Source organism: Vitis vinifera, chromosome 14 (assembly GCF_030704535.1).
Source record: "Vitis vinifera cultivar Pinot Noir 40024 chromosome 14, ASM3070453v1".
NCBI lineage: Eukaryota > Viridiplantae > Streptophyta > Magnoliopsida > Vitales > Vitaceae > Vitis > Vitis vinifera.
The window spans coordinates 11,440,895-11,464,483 of NC_081818.1; the positions used below are offsets into that span (position 1 = coordinate 11,440,895).

At 32.7% G+C, this 23,589-nt stretch overlaps 3 protein-coding genes across 3 annotated transcripts; all 3 read left to right on the forward strand.

The window, feature by feature from the left end:
- The first annotated feature begins 5,637 nt into the window (after nucleotides 1-5,637).
- On the forward strand, nucleotides 5,638-7,561 carry LOC100261369 (polyubiquitin-like). The gene has a single exon (XM_059742669.1). The coding sequence runs from the start codon at nucleotides 5,647-5,649 to the stop codon at nucleotides 7,261-7,263; it is 1,617 nt and encodes a 538-aa protein (XP_059598652.1). The 5' UTR covers nucleotides 5,638-5,646; the 3' UTR covers nucleotides 7,264-7,561.
- A 10,146-nt stretch (nucleotides 7,562-17,707) lies between these two features.
- Nucleotides 17,708-19,916, forward strand: LOC132255063 (uncharacterized). Its single transcript, XM_059742696.1, has 3 exons — nucleotides 17,708-17,943; nucleotides 18,038-18,296; nucleotides 18,444-19,916. The coding sequence occupies exons 1-3, from the start codon at nucleotides 17,708-17,710 to the stop codon at nucleotides 19,914-19,916; spliced, it is 1,968 nt and encodes a 655-aa protein (XP_059598679.1).
- A 239-nt stretch (nucleotides 19,917-20,155) lies between these two features.
- LOC109121499 (uncharacterized) lies at nucleotides 20,156-22,982 on the forward strand. Its single transcript, XM_019224836.2, has 2 exons — nucleotides 20,156-20,399; nucleotides 22,500-22,982. The coding sequence occupies exons 1-2, from the start codon at nucleotides 20,319-20,321 to the stop codon at nucleotides 22,980-22,982; spliced, it is 564 nt and encodes a 187-aa protein (XP_019080381.2). The 5' UTR covers nucleotides 20,156-20,318.
- Nucleotides 22,983-23,589: the final 607 nt, after the last annotated feature.

Below are 23,589 nucleotides of genomic sequence, written 5' to 3' on the forward strand. Positions count from 1 at the left end.
TAATATCATCTTCATTATTTGAATCAGTCCTTGATTCATATTATGAGGATTTTAATAAAACTTCACATAGCATGTCTTTTAAGTCCTTTGACACATCAAGATTGTTAATTTTTTGCTTAACTCTACAATCTTTCTTTAAGTGACCAACCCTGCCACACTTATAGCAAATGATTGGCTTAACCTCTAAAGGAGTACTGTCTTTTTTCCGAGCATCCTTGCTCATTCTCCTTTGGACGTGTCTTGAATGCTTGGTTTCATTCATCCTATAATTACCATGAGTACCTCTTTTACTATGGTAAAATTTATCCTTGCTAGGTTTCCTGTTGGTTTGTTGCTTAGAGGGGGGCTTAGTTTCTTTCTGGCTGAAACCAAACTGGCTATAGAATGACCCGAATTCATTCTTGTAGATTTTTTGTTCATTCTTCATTTGTTGTTTCAGCTTAAAATCATTACAAAGTTTAATTCCTTCAGCAGTGACAATGCTTATAATTTCCCCATAGGTGAGCTTATCATAAGGGATTTGACCATTAAACTGTTCCCTTATCTTAATCCTAATTCTCTCAAAGAAAAGCCTAGGCAATCCTGAGATGAATTTCTCTTTCCAAAAGGACTGGTTACAGTTTGATCTTAACATGACTTTGGTTAGAAAAACTTCCTTATACCACCTAAAGTCATGAAGCTTCGGACACTTAAGGTTGGTTAAAAGATCTGCAGTCTTATCCTTAATTTTTGCAGGATCACCAATGAAGTGTTTTGAGATTGAATAGATAAGAGTAGCCACTGCATCCTCTATATCATGACCATCTTCGTCCTTAACCACTTCATTTTTCTCATTAATCCTGTAGGTTTTTAGGATACCATTTTTATCCTCAAAAGTGAGAATTATCCCACCAACCTTTAAGTTGACCTGTAAACCCAGCAACAATTGTTTGGGCTACAGCATGGTCTGGTAACCTATTGTTTAACTTATAGGCTATACTAACCATGGTCATTTCTTGGAACTTAGTGAGAATGTTATACTCGGTCATACCATCTATGTTCCATTCATAAATAGTGCCATTGGTATACGAAGCTTGAGTATATTGGTTTCTTTCCTCAAACTGCATGTCAGGAAAGGTAGGTCTAGGATAAAAATTCCTAGTCTTAAAAGCTTCTAAGTTGTTAATATTGCTTAAAACAGCTTGATTATGAGGTTCTTTAAACATTTTAATTAATTCATCAGCTTCTTCCTCTGAACTAATATCACTTTTAACCATATTAATTTGCTTATGAGGTTGGATTGAGACAGTGATATTATCCTTAATCATCTGGTTAATTCTATTCATAAAGGTTTGGTTGACTTGGGGTTTTTTCTGGAATTCCTTAGAGAATTTGATTCATGCCCAATTGGTGTCTCAGCTGATTCATGTCCAGCTGGTGCTCCTTGGATGAGGGAGTAATCAACAAAATTTATAACCTATTACACCATATACTAGGGTAGCAAAGAAAAAGCTACTATAGTATAGCGGCTCTAGGATCGTTCACTGGGAAGGATTAGAAAATTATCAATGATACCAATTCAAAGTGAATTGGTCTTGTTTCATTTCAAGGTTAGCTTAAGAAATAAAACACAAACTTTAATTGGTAAAGATTTAGATTTAAACTAACTACAAAACAAGTAATGGGAATAACTTAGGAAGAAAAACATTCCTTGGAGGGTCAGGTTCACTGGGGTGGTTCCTCATGCAAAAGACATAGCTCCGGTCAGATGGTTCATTTCCTCACGTTAGAGATTCAACATATAGTCAATTCTCTAATTGGTGTTGTACAAATACATCCTTTAATTAGATTTCAGCTTTAATTCTCTCACTGATGCAACTTGCAATGGTTCAAGCCTCTCACTAAGCCTTAACCATTCAAGGTGATCTTTAACCTTGGACTTCCCTTCTCAAGCTCGCAAGAGATAACTAATAGATGTCTCCTTGGAGTCCAAAAGCTTACCAAGTGTTGGCAATTCCAGAAAATCCTACCTTAAAGTCACCTCCCAGAGGCTCGCAAGGGGTAAACTAGTGCATCTCCATGGTTGGAGATCACTTGCCTTACCAAGTGTTGGCCCAGGTGACTCTAAGGTGTTTTAAGTTAACTAAAAACATAGAAATCACTAAAGGATTTCACTTCCTCTTCATTCGTGGCTGAAACCACAAAGCTTTGCATTCTTGCACTTGGAACCTTTCCCGGCAACCTTAACTCCAAGGAACTAAAGGTTTAGTTACTCATTCTCTGGGGAAAATTCCTCAGAGAGTGCATAACTTAGTAAGAAATAAAAAATACAAAGTGAGAAGGTAAGACAAAACAAAGGACCTGAACTTTACTTGCTTTCCCAAAACTTTACAAAGGGGTCTCCTCTTCTGAGAACAGGCTCTCGAGAGGTATATATATGAACATAATACAAAACTAATTATTACATGGATATTTACTCTTTTTACTAACTTAAAAGTAAAGGAATCTTGTAATTGGTGGCTTACAAGGAGAATTTTGGGATTTAGACAACAAAAATCTGATGGAAAATATCTCCCAATGTCGGTAGCAAATATCGGGAAGCACTACGGACCATTTCGCAAGAGAAAATGATGTCTACGAGATTTCGCAGACACTCAAAAAGGGCTGCGAAATCACTTCGCAGCAAAAGGCTATTCTCGCAGGGCTGCGAAGTTGGCTTTCATCTTGAGGTTCTCAGCTTCCAACTTGTCGCATATATCGGGCAACTTTAGGAGGAAATCCACCACACTGTACAAAAAGGCTGCAAAATCATCTCGCAACAAAAGGGTGATTTCGCAGCACTGTGCAAAATTCTTCCTTCAGCTTGGAGTGATCGGCTTGCAATGGCTGTAACTTTTTCGTTTCAACTCTGAATTGCGCACTGTTTGAAGCATTGGATTTCTGACTTCCTGAGCTTTGAAATGATATATAGCATGCATCAATTGTCCTTTAGAAAGTGCTCCAAAAGTGGCTGAAACAAATGTCATCAAGAATATACTTCATGGCAGATTTTTCTTTTCTTCCTCTCCTTGCATTCCGGATTTACTCTTGGCAAATGACTTCCAAGCTTTGCCCAAGATTCCTCATAACTCTCCTCAATCTCGGATTGCTTTGGTGATCAAAAGGCTATCAAAACATCAAAACTTAGCACAATTTGATTAGAAACGATTGCAAGGGTCCTTAACATGTCAATTGAGTTAAAAGGCAATAACTACTACTCAAAAGTGTTTAAAAGAGTTTATTACAAGCTATCAAAGAACACTTTTTGAGTAGTAATCAGAATTCATATATCTTATTCTCTTTATTAGTGCTGGTAACCTCTATAATCTTAAAGGGATAATCTGGATATTCCTCTTGTTTGAAGAGTTCAAACCAGATCCAGAACTTAATATTTTTCTTTTCTTGTCTTAAGTAGGAATAAAATTCCTCTTGGAGAATGGTTCTAAAGACTTTAGGAATAGTTCTAAAAAACCAATCTTTCTTTTCCTTATTGACTTCAGAATAGAAGTCCTTCCTTAAGAGTTCCTTGTTGATCTCAAAGTTTTCATCACCATAGCTTATGGTGTTGATCATCTGAGAATATGTAGGAGACATTTGAGGAGACTCATCCTGTTGAGAATCATGAGTAGAATCTTTTTCCTCAGTGTAAAAGGGTTTGGCCAAATTGGTGTGACTTCTAACACCTGTTAACTTGATGTTCTTAGGATTTGAACTAGTACCTTCATCTTTCCTAGTGATCCTTACTGGGATAGATGAGCTTGAAGATCTAGCTGGTTCATAACTTGAAACTCTAGGGTTACTAGAATGACGAAAAGAATTGGAGAAAATAAGATCTCCACCCCCATCAGGATATTGAATAATTTGTTCAATCCTTTCAGATCTCTGCTCTATGGCTAGAACTGCATTAGAGAAATGCCAGCTTTCTGGGAATTCAACTTCATCCCATCTTATTTTCATGGGGACAATGATGTTGGACTTATTTATGCCGTCTGAATGAAAGAGAGTAGTTTCTCCCTTAGGACTGGTGCATAAAGCCCCAGATCCAACGCTTGTAGTCATACTCTTGTAGGCAAACCTGGTAATGATGGAAACAGGATTGTTTCCTTCCTTAAACTTAAAGCCATGAGTCTTAACATGCAGGACAACAGTATCAAGGATGTCTGCGTCTCTTAATCTAACTGTGAAGTTAGGGAAACACTGGAAATAAACTGGGCCATCATTTAGTCCAGCTTGGACTGCTCCAATAATGGAATCTCGATAATCGAGATGCCTATTATCTCTTAAATACATTACAATAGAGGTGTTTAAACCTAATCTTGTCAAAGGCTTAACTGCCACTTGGATCATACCAAAGTGTATGAAATTATACCCATCTTTTTTATGCTTATCAATGGAATTACCATCTAAGAGTCTTATAATTTGATTATCTTGTTCTAAGCTTATTGACATTTCAGAGGTTCTAATGGTGTAGTCCGTGAAAAACTTAAAGGTTCCTTTCTTGTAAATTTCTTGGGTAGACACCTTAGGTAGCTTCCAATCATCTAGATCATTTTGGATCTTAGGATAACTGATCTCTTCACTGTTTACAACAGTATCTTGAGAATCACTGGATCTCCTAGACATGGTTCTGAAAATAGAATTCATTTTAGGGTTTTGAACTAGAGCCTAATAGCAGATTAAGAGACCTGATGAGACGTCAACCCAACCACATTACAACCTAACAAACGCCTATCCACGGCTAACAACGGCTCAACCTGGCAGGGCTCGCGCTCCTAGGCACACTGCTACTTCTCCTAGGGTAGGTCAAAACTTACCAAAACAAACCCGACTTCCCTTCCCATGGCTTTGATACCAACAACACCCAAGACAAGGTCATATGCAATGGAGACATGAATTATCTCAAAATTCAAAACAAAGAAGAGGAGTCAGAAAATACAAAAGATATCTAACAAGAAATTTAAAGAGAAGGAACCAAAAAACTTGTTAGTTCATGATAAGCTTAAAACCGGCCATGATAGGCGGTACAAGAACATAAAATGAAATAAAACTTAATTAAAAACCATCCATATAGGAGGTAATCAAAACATATTTATTTTATACATAAGGAGAAATATCTTACAATGGACGAGGGTAGGAAAAGCTTGAAGAAACTTGAAGGCTTGAGAGCTTACATGATGATAGAAAGAAGAGAGAAGGAGGAGCATATGGAATGGAAAATTACATTCTGCTTACAAATGAGGACTGATTTACTAATCAATATGATGAGGTTGTTTAAGAAAATTGTTATCTAGTATAGTCTTTCAGTCCAACATTGTGGAAGGGGTTTTTTTAATTTATTGAACATGGCAATGCTTCCTTCCAATATCTACAGATATGAACTTATACCTTATTTCACCAAACTTGTATGTTGTTCATGCATGGTTATGGTGTGAAATTTTTGTTATGGTATGATATTTTGGTTCCCTTTCTGATAATGCTAACACATTCTCTTTTTATTCTGATGAAAATTCCCTCATGGGCTGAAAATTGGGTGTAGGTGCTTAATCATGTTTCTGTTCTTTCAGTTTATATTGGTTCCCTGAGAGAATAATATAGCTAATTAGACTCATCCCTGTTGTTGCATAGCAGATGCAGATCTTTGTTAAGACCCTTACTGGAAAAACAATAACTCTCGAGGTTGAGAGTTCTGATACCATTGACAATGTTAAGGCGAAAATCCAAGACAAGGAGGGTATCCCCCCTGACCAGCAAAGGTTGATTTTTGCTGGAAAGCAGCTTGAGGATGGCAGGACTTTGGCCGATTATAACATTCAGAAAGATTCCACCCTACACCTGGTCCTTCGTTTGAGGGGAGGAATGCAAATATTTGTCAAAACGCTTACTAGAAAGACAATCACACTTGAAGTTGAGAGTTCAGATACAACTGACAATGTGAAGGCAAAGATCCAGGACAAGGAGGGTATTCCTCCAGACCAGCAGAGGCTTATCTTTGCTGGTAAGCAGCTGGAGGATGGCCGGACATTGGCTCATTACAATATCCAGAAGGAGTCCACCCTTCATTTGGTTCTCCGTCTGAGGGGTGGCATGCAAATTTTTGTGAAGACCCTTACTGGTAAGACCATTACCCTTGAAGTTGAGAGTTCAGACACCATCGATAATGTTAAAGCGAAAATCCAGGACAAGGAGGGCATTCCCCCAGACCAGCAGAGGCTCATTTTTGCAGGTAAGCAGCTTGAGGATGGCCGGACATTGGCTGATTATAACATCCAGAAAGAGTCCACACTTCACTTGGTTCTCCGTTTGAGAGGTGGCATGCAAATTTTTGTGAAGACCCTCACTGGAAAAACTATCACACTTGAAGTTGAGAGTTCAGACACCATTGATAACGTTAAAGCAAAAATCCAGGACAAGGAGGGTATCCCCCCAGACCAGCAGAGGCTCATATTTGCTGGTAAGCAGCTCGAAGATGGTCGGACATTGGCCGATTACAACATCCAGAAGGAATCAACCCTTCACTTGGTTCTCCGTTTGAGAGGTGGCATGCAAATTTTTGTGAAGACCCTTACTGGTAAAACTATCACCCTTGAAGTAGAGAGTTCAGACACTATTGATAATGTGAAAGCAAAAATTCAGGACAAGGAAGGTATTCCACCTGACCAGCAGAGGCTAATCTTTGCTGGTAAGCAGCTAGAAGATGGTCGAACTTTGGCTGACTACAACATACAGAAGGAATCAACCCTTCACCTTGTTCTCCGCTTACGTGGGGGTATGCAGATATTTGTGAAGACCTTAACTGGTAAAACAATCACTCTTGAAGTTGAGAGCTCAGACACAATTGACAATGTCAAGGCAAAAATTCAGGACAAGGAAGGCATTCCTCCTGACCAACAGAGGCTGATCTTTGCTGGAAAACAGCTTGAGGATGGCCGCACTTTGGCTGACTACAATATACAGAAAGAATCTACGCTTCACCTTGTTCTTCGCCTTCGTGGAGGTATGCAGATTTTTGTGAAGACCCTGACAGGTAAAACGATCACACTAGAGGTGGAGAGCTCTGACACCATAGATAATGTGAAGGCAAAGATTCAAGACAAGGAGGGCATCCCTCCAGATCAGCAGAGGCTCATCTTTGCTGGAAAGCAGCTAGAGGATGGGCGGACCTTGGTAGATTACAATATTCAGAAGGAATCTACACTTCATCTTGTTCTTCGACTCCGTGGTGGTGATGGCGGTTGCAGTTGGTGAGTGATAGGTGGTTTGTTGGGGAGTCTATGGAGCAGTTTATTTATCTTGTCTTCTGCATTGTGGTAGGGTCCCTTGCAATGTTTGGTGTCCAATGGTAAACAATGGTCGGTCTTGGCACCGATTTGGATTTGGATTTACTTCATATAATTAGTATGTGGATTTGGATTATAAGTAAATATTTGGAATATATGTGTTAGAAACTCTAAACAAGTAATGGTGGGTTGCAGTATTTTGCTTCTACTTGGGCTTGTCATGGTTATATTTGCAGAAGTTTATAATAAGCATAAGTTTTTAAAAATATAAGACTGGGTCGTGTTATGCTGATTAGAGTTTAATATACCGAAAGTGTATTCTGTTTATTTATTCAGTTTGGCCACAATGGTTGATGTAAAGACAAGTGACACTGAGAAGAGATTCATCCTCCCATCATTAAGAAATTCAGTCATTTTTAAACTCACAAATGACTATTCGTATTCATTCTTAAGACCAAATATGATGAATAAATTCATCTGTTTTCCGTCAACAATACCGATGTTGTTATGAATAAATTCATCTCTTGCTTGCATTCCATGCCATTAGTTGCCTTCACCAACTTTGTAGAAATAGGTGGCTTACAGAGGTAAAGGATTTGGTCCACAAGAAAGACATCTCTAATTATTTGTGTAGTTTTTATTCAAAAGGACTTGTGGTATAGTACTGTTTTTTTTTGGCTTTGAATAGCTAAATTTATGTGTATTTTGTATCCCATTGTGTGCATTTCTTGGTGGCAGTGCATGTATCATGGAATTGAAATTGAAATTTTCATCTGCTTTCCTTGGTTGGCCGCATTGAAATGCTAATTTTTCTTTAGTATCTTTCATTAAATCAAGGATAATACAATTAGGCATTTGATGTTTTAAGAATACAACAAATCAAAGAGAAGGAACCTTAATCATTAGATGTTACAAGAAAGCAACAAATCTAAGTGAATAATTCCTAAGTTTTTAATGTATTAACAAACATTCAACAAGAATAAATTAAGTAAATAAAGGTTAGTAGATATGGAGATCAAATATAGATTTGAACACATACATTGAAGAGGAAAGAAAGCTTAAACATTGTTTCCTATAGAGTTTACATCAAATGGGCCTTACCCTAGTTAGAGAATCTAACTAAGAATGACTTGTTGGAAATAATCCTTCATTTATAGATCTTCCAAGTCTTACAACCTTATTCCCTCTACCAAAGTCTGTTTTAAAAATTCCCCTTACCTGACTCTTAGTATTTATACTTGGAAAACCTTAAGAATCTAGGACAAGTGGTAGCACCATCCAATGATCAAATGACTTCAAAAGTAGGTGAGGAAACATCCAAGAAAGGGGTGGATATAGGCATGTCTCACCCCTAAGGGGGTGCAATATGCCCATAGGCAAGGCAATAGGTGTGTTGCACCCTTAGGGGGTGTGCCATTCCTATGGCCAAGTCAATGGGTGGTATTCCCATCCTAAGGGATGTATCGTAGGGGGTTTGGTTTTTTTGGTTTCTATCAACCCAAATGTGCACCTTCTAAAGTGCAGACTGCTTATTTGTCTTAATACTGATCTCTGTCATTGGTGCAATGCACAATCCTACCCCTAGTACACATGAGCCTTTTTGAGTTTTTCTAATTTTCAAAATTCTCCCTTTATCCTCTATTATCAATTAGGCATCTCTTGTTGTACTTTAATGTTAATTTGCCAAGTTCCCTAAATGACTTAAAAAGATGATTAAAGGTCATGATTTGTACAAGAAGTAACCTAATAGTGAGTTAATTATTCTTGTGAAAATAACAATTCTTAGTGCAAATTATGTAGTAGAAGTGAGAACCAATATCTCTAGAGGATATGATAATCCATATTAGGATTAATGAACAAAACAAAGAACCTAGACAAGGTGAGAAAGCCAAGGAACTTGCTTCCATGACTAATCTAGTAGAAGGAATATAAGCCCAAAGGTTACATGAACAACAAAAGAGCAATAAAGACAAAAATATGCCATAGAATCAGAAATCTAATATCAATTTTGTGGACTAAGTCCCAAAACCTTAAATTTGATAAAAGGGGAAATTGCTTTGTTTGTGAAAATTCCAGGCACTATACAACACAATGTAGACATGGGAGAAGGAATGAGGAACCAAAAATCAAGACAAATTTGGTTAACACTAATGCAATAGCTACAATGGTTTCATCTAATATGAACATGATCAGTGATGTGAGGGATTAGGTGGTGGACTCAAGAGGGCTACTAGGCATATCTCTGGCAAAAGGATTGCATCTACTTCCTACATTATAGTAGGGATGTTGAGGAACAACTATTAGTTGTCAACTTGAGGCCCTTGCCTATGATTGAAAGAGGGAAGGTGCCTTTCAAGCTTACTTATGAAAGAGTACTTGCTCTTAATGATGTTCTTCATGTGCTAAACATTTGGAGGAATTTAGTGTACATACATTTACTTGGGAAAGAGGGGTTAAGATCATGTTTGAAATTGAAAAAAATATTCTCACGGGGAGAAGGCTATTGTAATTAGGGCTTATTCATATTAAATATTTTAAAAATTATAAATAAAAATACTTTTAGGTTACATTTGAATGGCAGGATATGATAGGATATGATATATATATCTTAGGATATCATATTCCATTTGATAGGATATGATATATTTGGATATACATGTCTTATACACATAATATTTTAAAATAGCATCTCTAATGATATATGCTATATTATATTATACTTATATTCAATTTTTGAAATGAATAAAAAATAATATGAAATATATATTATTTTCGATGTTTAAAATAAAAATTATATCACGTTTAAATATTTTCTATTTAAAAAATGAAAATTTTGTTATGTTTAACAATATTCATGATTAAAATATTTAAACTTTACATATAATTTTTTTTATATTATATTATTTAATATATAAAAATAATTTATATATCATATATTAATATTATTTTATAAATATTTTTTTAGTTTTTCTTTTTTAATCATAAATTTAATTTATAATAAAAAAAATATTTTATAAAATGAGTATATTAAAAAATAAAAATTGATAAAAATAAAATTTTGATACATGATATATGTATATCTCATATCTTACAATGGAATTAACATATCATATATAAAAGGGATAAAAAAAAAATGGTGGATAATATATCCCGCTACTTATCATATCCCATGTTTAGTTGAACATACGATAAATGATGGGATAATTTATTATATCTCATCACCAACCAAACATGAAATAAGATATAATATCCCCTCTTATTCTATAGACTTAGGCTACGTTTAGTGGATATGATATGCATATCCTAATATATGATTTCCAATGAGATGTGATTTTTAATGAGATATGATATCCTTGAATATACATATCGTATGAACATAATATTTTAAAGTAGTATATATAATTAAATATGTTATATTATGTTATATTCATATTTAATTTATGAAATGAATAAAAAATGAAATAAAATATATATTATTTTTAATGTTTAAAATACAAATTATATAACATTTAAATATTTTCTATTTAAAAAATGAATTTTTTTTATATTATGTTATTTAATATATAAAAATAATATATATATATATATATATATATATATATATATATATTAATATTCTTTTATAAATATTTTTTTTTAGTTTTTCTTTTTTAATCATAAATTTAATTTATAATAAAAAAAATTATTTTATAAAATGGGTATATTAAAAAAATAAAAAATTAATAAATTTTTTTTGATACATGGGATATGTCTATCTCATATCTTACCATGAGATTAATATATCCCATGTAAAAGGGATAAAAAAAAAAGAAGAAAAAGATGATGAATAATATATCCCACCACTTATCTTATTCCATATTTAATTGAACATAAGATATGATATAATATCTCATCTCTTATCCTTATCTTATGCTATATCGAATCAACCAAACATGACCTTAATTTTTTTACTTATATTATTTACCTCATGTGATGTATAATATGTTAGACTTGGATATATGAACTATTCTTACGTAAAAGAAAATGATAGACATTGAATTTATACCTAAAATACCTTTAGGAAATCTTGGAAAATGTGAAAGTTATATAGAATCTAAAAGCACCAAGCAAACTTGCAAGTAGCATAATCACAAACAAAACTTATGACTTAAGTAATTAAAAAAAATACAATGATCGAGGTGATGAAATATTTTACATAATCTTTATAGATAACTCATATAATAGTATATCTTGAGGAATAAAAATGACAATAGCCTAGTTTTCATAGAATATGAACACAAAAGTTAAGACCCAACTAAGTAAAAAAATCAAAAGACTAAAACAGAGCATGGAGGGGAATGAGTCAAACCTTTTCAACCCCATTTGTGAAGATCACGAGATTATTAAGAAGATAACTCATTCATGTTCCTTAATTAAGATGATGTTTGTTTTTTTACTTAATTTTAAATAGAACCTTAATGCTTAATAGTGTTAAATATTAGGTTGTTTGTTTTTGTAATATTTTATTTTTATTAAGTATTAAAAAGTAAAAAAAAATCAATATGTTATTTTTTCTATTTAGAAAAAGTTAAGTATTTTGGTTTTTTTTTATTTAGTAAAAAGTCTATAATAAGTCGTGAAAAAGTAAAATAACAAACAACCTAAATTCTGAAAACAAATTACTTTCAGCAAAAAGCCAAAAAAATAAACACCACCTAAGAGTGCATTTAGTACTTAGTACTGATTTTAAAAAAATGCTTTTAACCTTTTTAATACTTTGAAATTTTTATTTTTTAAGTATTAAAAAAGCTAAAAATATTTTCTTAAAATTACTATCAAACTCATTCTAAATATGTAAGTAAAAGAAAGAATTGAACCTTTAAAGATACGATGAATGCAATTATAGTAAGCTCATGAGCACCCTTAAACCCCCTTAAGGACGTTTGAACATTCTAATCATTATATTTTGTCTATCATGTCACATTTTAATATAATCAATCCCATTGCAATGAGAAGTGTTATCACTCTTGATAGACTCAATAATCAATAAAATTTATTGAAATAAAAACTTGTTTTAATTTTTAAATGTGATGTGATCATTTAAAAAGTGATGATATTTTTTTTAAACATGTTTTCTTTCTTTTTCTTTTTCTTTTTAAAAATAAATTTTATTTGATGTTATACATGCTCTTGATCATCTAGAATCTCTTTATTAAATATATTAGTTATTCTAATATTAATTTTTTTTTATAAATATTTAATCCAATTAAAATATTAAACAACTAGAAAATAAATATTTTTGAAATTCATGCATTATGTAATTATCTTTTTATATATAAATTCTTGCTGTTCAAAAATGATAATTTAGCAAAACTAAATAAATAAATTATTCTTTGTTCTTTAATGCCTTTATTAAATATATTAACTTTTTTTAACATTAAAGAGTCCTACAAATACTCATTAATAATTTAATTATATATATATATATATAGATGTAATATTTATCTTTTCATAAATAAATTATTATCCATTGAAAATGATAATTTTTTAAATAAAAATAATTAATAATTTATATCTATAAAAAATAAATTCTAAAAAAATTTACTACGATTAATAATACTATTTATTTATTTTTATAATAAATTAAATGATGTGACTAAGTAAGTATTTGATAAAATTTAATATTTATTACTTAATGATTTAAGTTGATTTTAAGTTAAATTTTTCTTATTAACTTAAATCTTATTATTTATTTTTTACTTCAAATATTAAGATTATTTAATAAAATTAACTTAAAATTTATTTTAAGTTTTTAAATTGACATATTTACCATTCTGTGATTAATGTTTATCATCATTAATTTTAATTAATATTTATTTTCATTAATCTTATATAAATATATAAAGTAATTTAAAAATATTTATTATAAAAAACGAGTAATGGATGTGGAGTCATATTGTTAATTATATTTTCATTAAATAAGAGCAAATAAGATAAAAATAAAATAAAATTGAGATTAAGAATAATTTGACTATTTTAACTTAATACTTAAAGTCATTTTTAACTTTAAATTGTGATATTGAGTCATTTTACTAAACATATTTAATATACTTAGCAACTTAAATTAAGTTATTAAATCACTTTAGGTTGTTAAATTGATTTCCTAAATATCATCTAAGCTTTGTTATTTTGTTTGTTAAAAAATTATTCTCTACTAATACTCTTTCATACAAACCCTTAAAATAAGTGGATAAAAAATTATTTAAATGCACCTACAATTGTAAAAAAAAAAGAAAAAAAAAAGTGAAGAAACTTTGTAGTAAGAATAGTTAAAAGAAATTTGGATAAAGACATGAATTATTTCACTAGAATAAAGAAAATAAAATACAAATACAGATTTATTCTATTTTTTCATTTATGAATTGTTATTTAACAATAAAAAAATTATTTTTATAGAAATCAAAACTCATTCTTGCTTAAATTCCTTTTTTTTTTTTTTTTGTTTAAAATCTAAATAGACTTGAATTTGACTTAAATTTCTTAGTATGTTGAAGAGTTTAGGTTGTTTATTTTGTAAGTATCTAAATTAAGTCTTAAGTTGTTTGCTTTTCTTAATAATTGAATCTTTGTTAATTGTTAAATCTATTTATTTTTACATATTAAAAGCATCTATAAAATTAATTATTTTATTTCTTCTTATATTGATTTGAAAAAAAACACAATTTAAGATATTTCTAAATATCTCAAAATTTTATAATTTATTACCATAATAAAAATTTACAATAACTAATTTTATAATTAGTAAGAAATCAATAATTGAATAATACGTAAGATTTCTAATTATGCTTGGTTGCTACAAAATTATTAGGAATTTTTAAGTGAATACTTGCTTTTATTTGGTATATCGTTAAATTTATGAATTCGAATTGAAATTTGTATTTGTGTTGTGAAAAAATCATCACAAAGAATAATAATACAGAGGAAAGAAAAAGAAAATAAAAACAAAACACACAACGATCTACGTGGTTTTACCTCAAACCTACATCCACAATTGAAGATGAAGAAGAACTTCCATTATTATCAAAGGAAATTACAACCTTAGATCTCTCATATCCTAAAGTCTCAATTTTGGTTATTTCTTCCTATATATTTTTTCTAATTATAAAGGAAGATTTCGTATAAGAAAAACTAAGTGTATAATTGTCAAAGATAAATTTTCCTACAAGAAAATCTTTTCCTTTTAAATCCATTTACAAGAATATCTTCTATTAGTAAATTATCAATAACTTTCTTTTCTAACATAATTGAAATTACTTCATTAAGATTTTTAATTTGGGAAAGCTTATTAAATTCTAACTTTTCATTTTTTAAATTTAAATAAAATATTAATTTTAATGGACATTTAGATCATTATGAATTATATTTTGGATTTTCAATTAAAATTTCCTTGGATTTAATGATTATTAATTTCTTTTAGTTATTTATATGGTAAGAAGTTGAAAATTTAAAATTTATAATTTATCATAAATTTATTTATTTTTATTAATTTTTTTATATTACTTATTTTGAAAAATAAAAAAATTATTATTACAAAATTAAATTTATGATTTAAAAAATATTTATAAAATAATATTAATATATGTTTAACTAAACTTATAAGAATTGAATAAAATTTAAATATATGTTTAATATACGTTAATTTAAGATTTGAATAATAAAAATTAAAATAATTATAATTATACTTGGTTTTTTTATTAAATAAGATCAAATATAAAAAAATTCTTTTTTTTTCCTTCTTTTTGAGTAGTTTCCGAGAACCCAAACAGAAAGCTTTATAAATTGGGAGAATTGTGTTTTGGGCCCAGCTGGGCCCAAAAATTAAGAAATGGTCCATCTAACCGACCCATTTAAGCTGAAAACCCATAGGAAGTGTCAAAATTAAAAAGAAGGATATGCACTTTTATTAATTCCAAAAATAACCTTTGCTGATTATGAAAAAAAAAATATAATAAACAAAAAAAGCCAGGTTGGAATTTTGCCCTATGTCTCTTCAGATTTCAAGCCTCCGTTTTCTTCTCTTCGTCTGCGGCTCTTGGGAATTTTGCCCTAATTTTGCTCTCTTCAGCGTTTCAAGCCTATAAGCCATTTTCTTCTTTGCCTAGAAGTCGTTTTCTTCTCTGCCTAGAAGCCGTTTTCTTCTCTGTCTAGAAGCCGATTTCTTCTTTGCCTAGAAGCCGTTTTCTTCTCTACCTATAAGTCATTTTCTTCTCTGCTTAGAAGCCGTTTTTTCTGTTCCTCCCGAGTTTCTCCATCGCTTGCATCTCAATCTTTGTGGCTTTTTGGAATTTTGCCCTAATTTTGGTCTCTCTTCAGCATTTCAAGCCTAGAAGCCGTTTTATTCTCTTCCTCCCGAGCACTTCCATCGCTTGCATCTCAATCTCTGCGGCTCTTTCATTTTTTCTCGCATTCGGCTGTCTCAAAAATTTGAATAAGGTATGGATTTCAGTTGGGTATCTCTTGTTGCATATTTGAGGTTAGTAGATTGCCTAAATTTTGGTCTCTTCAACATTTCAAGCCTAGAAGCCATTTTCTTCTCTTCCTCCCGAGCACCTCCATCGCTTGCATTTCAATCTCTGCGGCTCTTTCATTTTTTCTCGCATCCGTCTCTCTCGAGAATTTGAATAAGGTATGGATTTCAGTTGGGTCTCTCTTGTTGCATATTTGAGGTTAGTAGATTGCCTAAATCTCGACCTAAATTTTCTTAGTCCAAATCTCTAAACTGTGTTCAACTTGATCTCTGGAGTTCAAGTTAGTGTTCCCATTCAATAATTGACTTCTTGGTTTGGTACTATTATTCGGATGCTGAGAAAGTAATGAGACAAAGAAAGGAAAAATTTTGAACCATAATTTTTTCTTTAATCCTTGAGAATACAGAAAATGCACTTTACCTACAACTCATGATTCATGGCTTAATCGATCTGATTAAATTTTTGTAATTTTTTTTAGATTTTTATTTCATGGTATTTGTATATTTTAAATTCAAAAAAATATTTGTGAAAAATTGTCATATATACTTGAAAATAATTTATAATTGTTTAATTGGTTGCTAGAAAACCAGGAGAGGAAAAAGGGAAAAGGGAAATGGATAACCTAAAAACCCTAAAGTTTTCTTATGGTGCATTGGCTTGAGATGTAGGCACAAGTAACAGATTTATCTCTTTTTATCTATTAGTTTTTTTTACCCTTAAACCTTAAATGTGTTAAACTATTGCTTATGGTTTTGTATGAATCATCTAAAGTAGGACATGATAGTTTAGAAGAGAATTCTGTATTTCTTACATTTTTTAGGCTATTATCTCTTCATATTATTTTGAAAAGCAACGCTTTATAATTAATATTTAAATATCTCCATTCTCTTTGAATAAGTTTGTAGGCATGTCTGATATAGTAGTACCAACAGAAATTGTCTAAGGGTTTGAGTGAGAATGAGAATTTGTTTTCTACCTAGTGTAAGTATAGGTCAGAGCTTAATAAAACGTGGGGGATTATTTCCTATTGAATGTCTTATAGTTCCATAATTCTAATGTTTTTGGTGTGTATATATATATATATATATATGTTCTGCAGTATTATGTCGAATCGGACACAAAATCCTCCTACTTTACTAGATATTGTTGTGATGTTCTGTCTTAAAGTTCCAAGTATTGACACGATTAGATTATTAGCATAGGTAAGTAGTAGTGTCAAATTGGGTAGCACTAAAGTAGTTGGAGAGAGAGGTTTTTGCTTATAAAAATGTGAACTATGAATATATAAGTAAAGGGGAATGATAGGGAAAATAAGTTAGAGATTCGTTTTTTTTTTCCTTTTAAAGCCTTTCTTAGTTTTTAATTTAATGATTTTTTTTAATCTATTAATTTGAATCTTTTAATTTCCATTTCAGTTTTACATTTCTCATTTTTGTTTTTTATTTTTATTATTATTTTTAGTTTTGTTTAGGTTATGTAGTATTTATCAGTCCAAGAGAAGAGAGAAGCTCGGTCTTCATATCTTAGTTCAACTCACCGTTTGTTTATTAGTGCCTATCTTAAAATAATCTTACCGTTGACAATGGTTAGAATAATCAAAAGGAGCAACAAAAATTATTTTTTAAGACTTTAAAGTTACATTTTTTTATATATACATTTTTTAAAATATAACTTTTTTGTATGGGAACACAGTATATTGTGAGATGAAAAAACTTTTAAGATCACATTGAATATGCATTATTGTTTGTTCAACAATATAAATTTGTGCTTTATTTCAATAGGTTGATGGATGCCACAAATAGAATATACTGTCATATTTTCGTGGGAGGCAAACTTGTCCAAAAAAATGATGGCCTTTGGGAATATGTTGGTGGAAGAAGCAAAGGTATTCACATTTATAAAGGAATGACATTTGAAGAATTCAATCAGAAGGTCTTAGAAAAATTCGACATTTCCCTTCATGTGATGAGGATGCACTACACCCTCAAGTTTAACCCTAGAGTCATCCAAGATTTAGAAGATGAGGATGACTTGGATAACGTGGTTTCCCACAGTGATGACTTTGCAAATGTGTACATAGTCGAGTCACCCGGTGTGGAAGCCATAGAGGCAAATATACCAAATACACAGTTGGCACTTGGGTAATGCGTTTTCACTTGGATGTCTATTTAAAATTTGATGAATATCAATTTTACGCATTATGTAGTCTAATTTTGGTTATGAATGTAAATGCAGAGGTCCACATCCTACGTTTCCTTCGTCTAATGCATCATGCGATGCAAATCCTAATACTATGATGTTATCAAGAGGTTTTGCATCGCGTTGTGCAGATACTGAGTACACCCTTTTGGAATCGAATCGGTTTCGTGAGGCAATATTAGGTTCCAGACATACATTTAAGAATGCAGATGAGTTTCGGAATGCAATATACCAAATGTCATTAGCTGGAAGGTTTCAATACAAGTACAAGAAAAATTCACCTACACATATGTCAGTAAAGTGTTCGGTTGAGGATTGTCCTTGGAAGATAACAACTCATGCTGTTGAAGGAAATGAAATATTACGAGTTTATACTTACCAAGTTAATCATAATCATATAGCTCAAGATGAGTGTTCATCTAAGGTGCGGGTTTCTTCCAAGAGAGGTGTTGTTGTTGTTGAAGACGTGTTTAGAACAACTCCAGAATACCTTCCTCGACAAATTTGCAAGGATTTTGAACGTGATCATGGAGTTCAATTGACTTATAACCAAGCATGGCATCTTAAAGAGAAGACAAAAGAGCGTGTATATGGATCTCCACGTGCGTCCTACGCGTATTTGCCTTGGTTATGCCATAGGCTAAGGGAAATTAACCCTGGAACTATTGCCGAGTACACTTCTCATGAAGGTCACTTCAAGCAATTGTTCATTGCCCACGCATTTTCAATTCAAGGGTTCACCATGGGGTGTCGACCGGTATTGGCTATTGATTCTTACCACCTAAGTGGTCCATACAAAGAAGCTCTTTTGTCTGCCATTGCATATGATGCAGATGATGGAATGTTCCTTCTAGCCTTGGGTGTGGTTGGTTCAGAAAATTATGAGGATTGGTATTGGTTCTTGGAGAAATTGAAGGGGATCCTAGATGGTCAAGAAGTAATTATTATATCAGATAGACATCAAGGGATATTGCATAGTGTTTCGGAGTTGTTTGGGGTAGAAAATCACGCCTATTGTTATCGACATGTGAAAGAGAACTTTTCAAGCTTCTTCAACAGGCAAAACATTAGGGGAAAGAAAGGGAAAGAAGATGCTTTGTTGCTTTTAGACAACATTGCATATGCTCGGTTGGATATAGACTACAATGAGGCGTTTGAAAAACTTGTGCGTTTTAATGGCGACCTAGCAAGGTGGGTTGCGGAGAATAGTCCGGAGCATTGGGCGATGTCAAAGTTCCTTAAAAAACGTTGGGATAAAATGACAACTAATATTGCAGAGTCCTTCAATGCGTGGTTAAGAGAGGAACGCCACCAAACAATTTATACGTTGCTGATGATGCACATGGATAAGCTTGTAGCCATGTTGGACACCCATATGCGTGGTACAGATAAGTGGAAGAGCGTGGTTGGACCCAAAACAGAGGAAAACCTAATGTCAAATATCATGAGATCTGCTCCGATTACTGTGATGCCTTATTTGGGTGAGACGTTCAAGGTTTTTACTGGAGAAGTTTATTTGGTTGTGGATATGCAGCAACATAAGTGTACATGTCTAACATGGCAAATGTCCGGGTTGCCATGTCCACATGTATGTGCTATGATCCGTACATTGAGACACGATGTGTATGACTATATCGACCCATGTTTTAAAGTCTCCACCCAACAGTTGATTTACTCGGGTCAGTTTCAACCATTACCAACACACAACATGCCTAAAGTTTGTGAGGCTGGGACTTTGCAAGATGGGCAAGGCAACGTATTTCCTAGTCTCCAACCCCCGCAAGTGAGACGTCCTCCAGGAAGACCCCGACAAAGGCGTATTGAGTCACAATTTAGCCATAAGAGAGCTATTCATTGCTCTCGATGCAATGGCATAGGTCACAATCGGTCTAAATGTAATAATCCATTGCCGTGACATGTTCATTTCTTTGCTTGTAAGGTTTTCATTTTGAGTACGATCCCTCATTGTTCCATTATTTGCTTTATGGTCATAGGGTTGTCGCTTTTGGATGTTATGTATTGTCCTTATTATAGACACGATGCACTACCTTTTGATTTTATTTTTTATAAGACTACTTTTTAATTTTCATGATTTGGAGTTGCTTTCATTACTGATTTAATTTGAAATTGCACTTTCAATGTGGTATCCTTTAACTTGATGTATACTTTCACTTCCCTATTTTAAGTATGTCCTACTCACATCATTGGATGCGTGCATTTTTCTTATCACTTAGCTGAACTTTCATAGTATTGTACTATACTTGCTGTCTAGTTATTCAGTTGGTCAGTTTATCTGTGCATTACATTCTACTTTTCTATGCCCAATGATGCAGTTATAATATTAACAATGGCTGGTAATGGCTTAGATGGTTCTGCTGCCAGTTCACTCCCACTCTCGGTATGGTTCATCATACTTGCTTATCTTTGTTGTTTTTTGCATTCTTCCGTTGCCAACATACTATTTGAGAGGTTTTCGCTTCTGTAGTACAGTGCCACAAGAACTTATAATCTATAGTCATGCAATTTTAATGTATTGTCAGAACATAAATCAGAATGCATGTTGGTCTCAAAATGGGTGAAATTTCATTTTATGATATTTTACATATTTGAATTGGTGTGAACAAATTACTCCCTTGTTTATATATAATCTGAAATCCTTTTATGAAATTTTCATTTTCAGATACCTTTTAAGTTAGTATATATATATATTATGCATGAAATTTAAGTGATTTCTTCATGTCCCTTATTATAGTTACCATGTATCAGTTATGTTAGAAAGTTCTCTAATATTGAAGTTTTAACAATTCAACGTTTATTTATTAAATACTATTATATCAGCTTTGTAAGTTGTCGGGTAATATTTGTGTTCAATTTGGTAATATAGAAAATGTGGTTCACTAACACCATATACAATTATGCTTTAGGGATCTAATGGTCTTCGCTATACAGCTGTGGGGATAGGCAAAAACCATGTCCTCTAGGATGAGGGAGGAGGGTAGAGGAAGGGATAAAGAGAGGTGTTCTGGTATGAATGGTGATGGGGATGGGATTAACTCTTTAGCCACTTGAGTTATAGGTAACCCTTACCTCTGTAGCCACTTTAGCCAGGTCCCCAGGGTTAAATGATCACAATTATTTATGGGGACCTCAATGGTATTGAGACATTAGGCTTCTTTTTGCTTCACCTTCTAAGTGATTTAAATATGAAGGTGGAGAGCCATGCCTTGCCAATTTCTCACTGCCTTGGACTCTGGACATATCTTTTTTTCGGGTGGCAAATTCTGTATTATTTTTTGTTTCTAAGATTCAAACAATTGACTTAAGCAAGGTGCATAGCTCTCTACACACTTCATATACCAGTATTTTGAACCAGTTACATAAATTCATTTACGGTGATTCACGCACTGACCAAGAAAACTGATGTGGCAAACTTGTACCCAATGTGGCTTTTGCCAGGAGCAGTACAGACATTTAAAATTGCTCATGTATATCTTCTTGCAGAATCCTTACAACAATGAAAATACTTCTATAAGTTAACAGAAAAAAAAAACATAAAGTCATAGCACATAACTTTTATTCTCCAACATAAAGTATGGTTTCCAAACTCCTCTTCATTCATTTAATTCTCCAACACTCATGGATTCATCTTATTTATTCTTGTTTTCAAGCGTAAACATACTCTTTGTTTACTATTCTACAAAAAAGTATGTAGTAGCATTTCATAGTGTATCATTACCTTATTTTAAATGCCCACTTCCTCTTTTCTGCAAATTTTAGATTATTATGGCCATTGAATCAGATTCAAGCCTCAAAACTTTCACAAGTTTCAATTAATAGTCCTAGGTTACATTTATTTTCCCATGAATCCTCACTCAGCTAACAACTTAGGTATGAATGAACTTTGGTCAAACACATGATTCGTGGTATCAAATGATAGTGTACAATTCTTCACTGATAGTTAGTACCATGTGGGAATACTCTCAACAGAAACTTGGATTCCAAACCTTGTCCATGTTCAATGGCAATAGCAAAGTGCTTGCTCTAGCAGTTCCTCTAGATTTTGTGTATGTCAGAAGTATCAAAAGGAGCAGGTTAAATAGGATTATTCATTGATTTGTTGATGGTTTCTTTCTCTAATATAATTAGTCAATTTATTTACATAAATTGATTTGATTTCTTTCTTTTATATATCATGTAGTATTCTCATATTTATTTTTTTCTTTTATAGTCTATTCTGTACATTTTGACTGTTATTGCCTATTCTATATAGCCTTATTCATAAATTTTCAATCCTCCCTTTTACAGGATATCTCACTATTAGTAGCACCCAACCCCATCTAATGTCTTACCCTGCTGTATATTATTTCTAAATACAAGCAGACAAATCTTTGTAACTTTGAGAAATGACAGCTTTACTTTTTCACTTATTTTATTGCATTACCAACTGCAAGAATGTTGCTATTCCTAACATGTCCATGTTTTCTAACATTGCATGCAGGGCACATCAATGTTTACACGATGCTCAGCTGCAAGATTTAAGAAACTGTGCAACCGATTACCAGAGGCAAAAATTCAAGCCATAAGAGACCTCCAATTTGGAGGTCTCTTAAACTTAAACTGCACAGAGGTGCGCCACAACCTCTGTATCTTTCTAATCCAACATTTCAATGTTGGATTTAGACGGATAGAGTTCTCAGCCCAGAAACACTATCCTGTTACAGCCACCGATGTTGGCCTCATTTTAGGCCTCCCAACAGAAGGACGGAATTTGCAGGTGACCTCCACATCATCAGATCATCCATTTGGGACTATTCGGGCATGCGAGGAGAAACTCCTAGACTTACCTGTAGGCGAGGAGTTCCGTAGAGCATTCATTTACTACGCATGTGCCACATTGTTGGCCCCCACGTCTAGGCTCAATGGTTGCCGTAACTTGTGGCATACCATCCATGAGGATGGATTCCGAAATGATGTTAATTAGGCCCAGTTTGTGCTTGACCAACTGGTTGAGGGAATTAGGCGATACCAACAATCTAAGACCTCTTGGGTACATGGCTGCGTTTTATTTCTTCAGGTAGTGAACTTATTCAGTCTTTGTCTTCCATTTTGTTATCTAATTTTATTGCACAACATATTCACATTTGCCTACTGATGTTTCTATTTATTTTGCAACTGCATTATGTCATTAAATTCCAAATTCCTTCAATCCAAGTCCCCATTACAGTGCCCCCAGCATTGGCATGGATTGATGATTTGATTAAGCGACGACTAGTCGCTGAGATAAAGGAGTTTGGAGCATTCGGACATGCTGAGATTGATTTTGTAAGTTATGCATGCATAAATATATTGTCATTACTAGCATAACACTCATTATTTAAGTACTAATCTTCAGTGCTAATTATAGGCGTCCCAGAGATCTCCAACCGTAGAGAGAACTATGGAGCTAGAGACTAATGTGGACCATGACACAAATGTTGATGCTGAAAATAGTGATGTAAGCTGTGAATTTTTCAAAAACTTAATAAATGTTCATTTCATTGTCATTGTAATTTATTTTTACTTTTTAACTACAAAGAAATATGTTGTTG

Excerpts from the sequence above, each read along its gene's own strand:
- LOC100261369 (XM_059742669.1), top strand. The coding sequence starts at position 5,647 with ATGCAGATCTTTGTTAAGACCCTTACTGGAAAAACAATAACTCTCGAG.
- LOC132255063 (XM_059742696.1), top strand. The coding sequence starts at position 17,708 with ATGACATTTGAAGAATTCAATCAGAAGGTCTTAGAAAAATTCGACATT. Across the intron at positions 17,944-18,037 it reads AATACACAGTTGGCACTTGG|AGGTCCACATCCTACGTTTC; the intron begins GTAATGCGTTTT and ends ATGTAAATGCAG. Across the intron at positions 18,297-18,443 it reads ATTCACCTACACATATGTCA|AGAGGTGTTGTTGTTGTTGA; the intron begins GTAAAGTGTTCG and ends GTTTCTTCCAAG.
- LOC109121499 (XM_019224836.2), top strand. The coding sequence starts at position 20,319 with ATGCCCAATGATGCAGTTATAATATTAACAATGGCTGGTAATGGCTTA. Across the intron at positions 20,400-22,499 it reads CCAGTTCACTCCCACTCTCG|GGCACATCAATGTTTACACG; the intron begins GTATGGTTCATC and ends CATTGCATGCAG.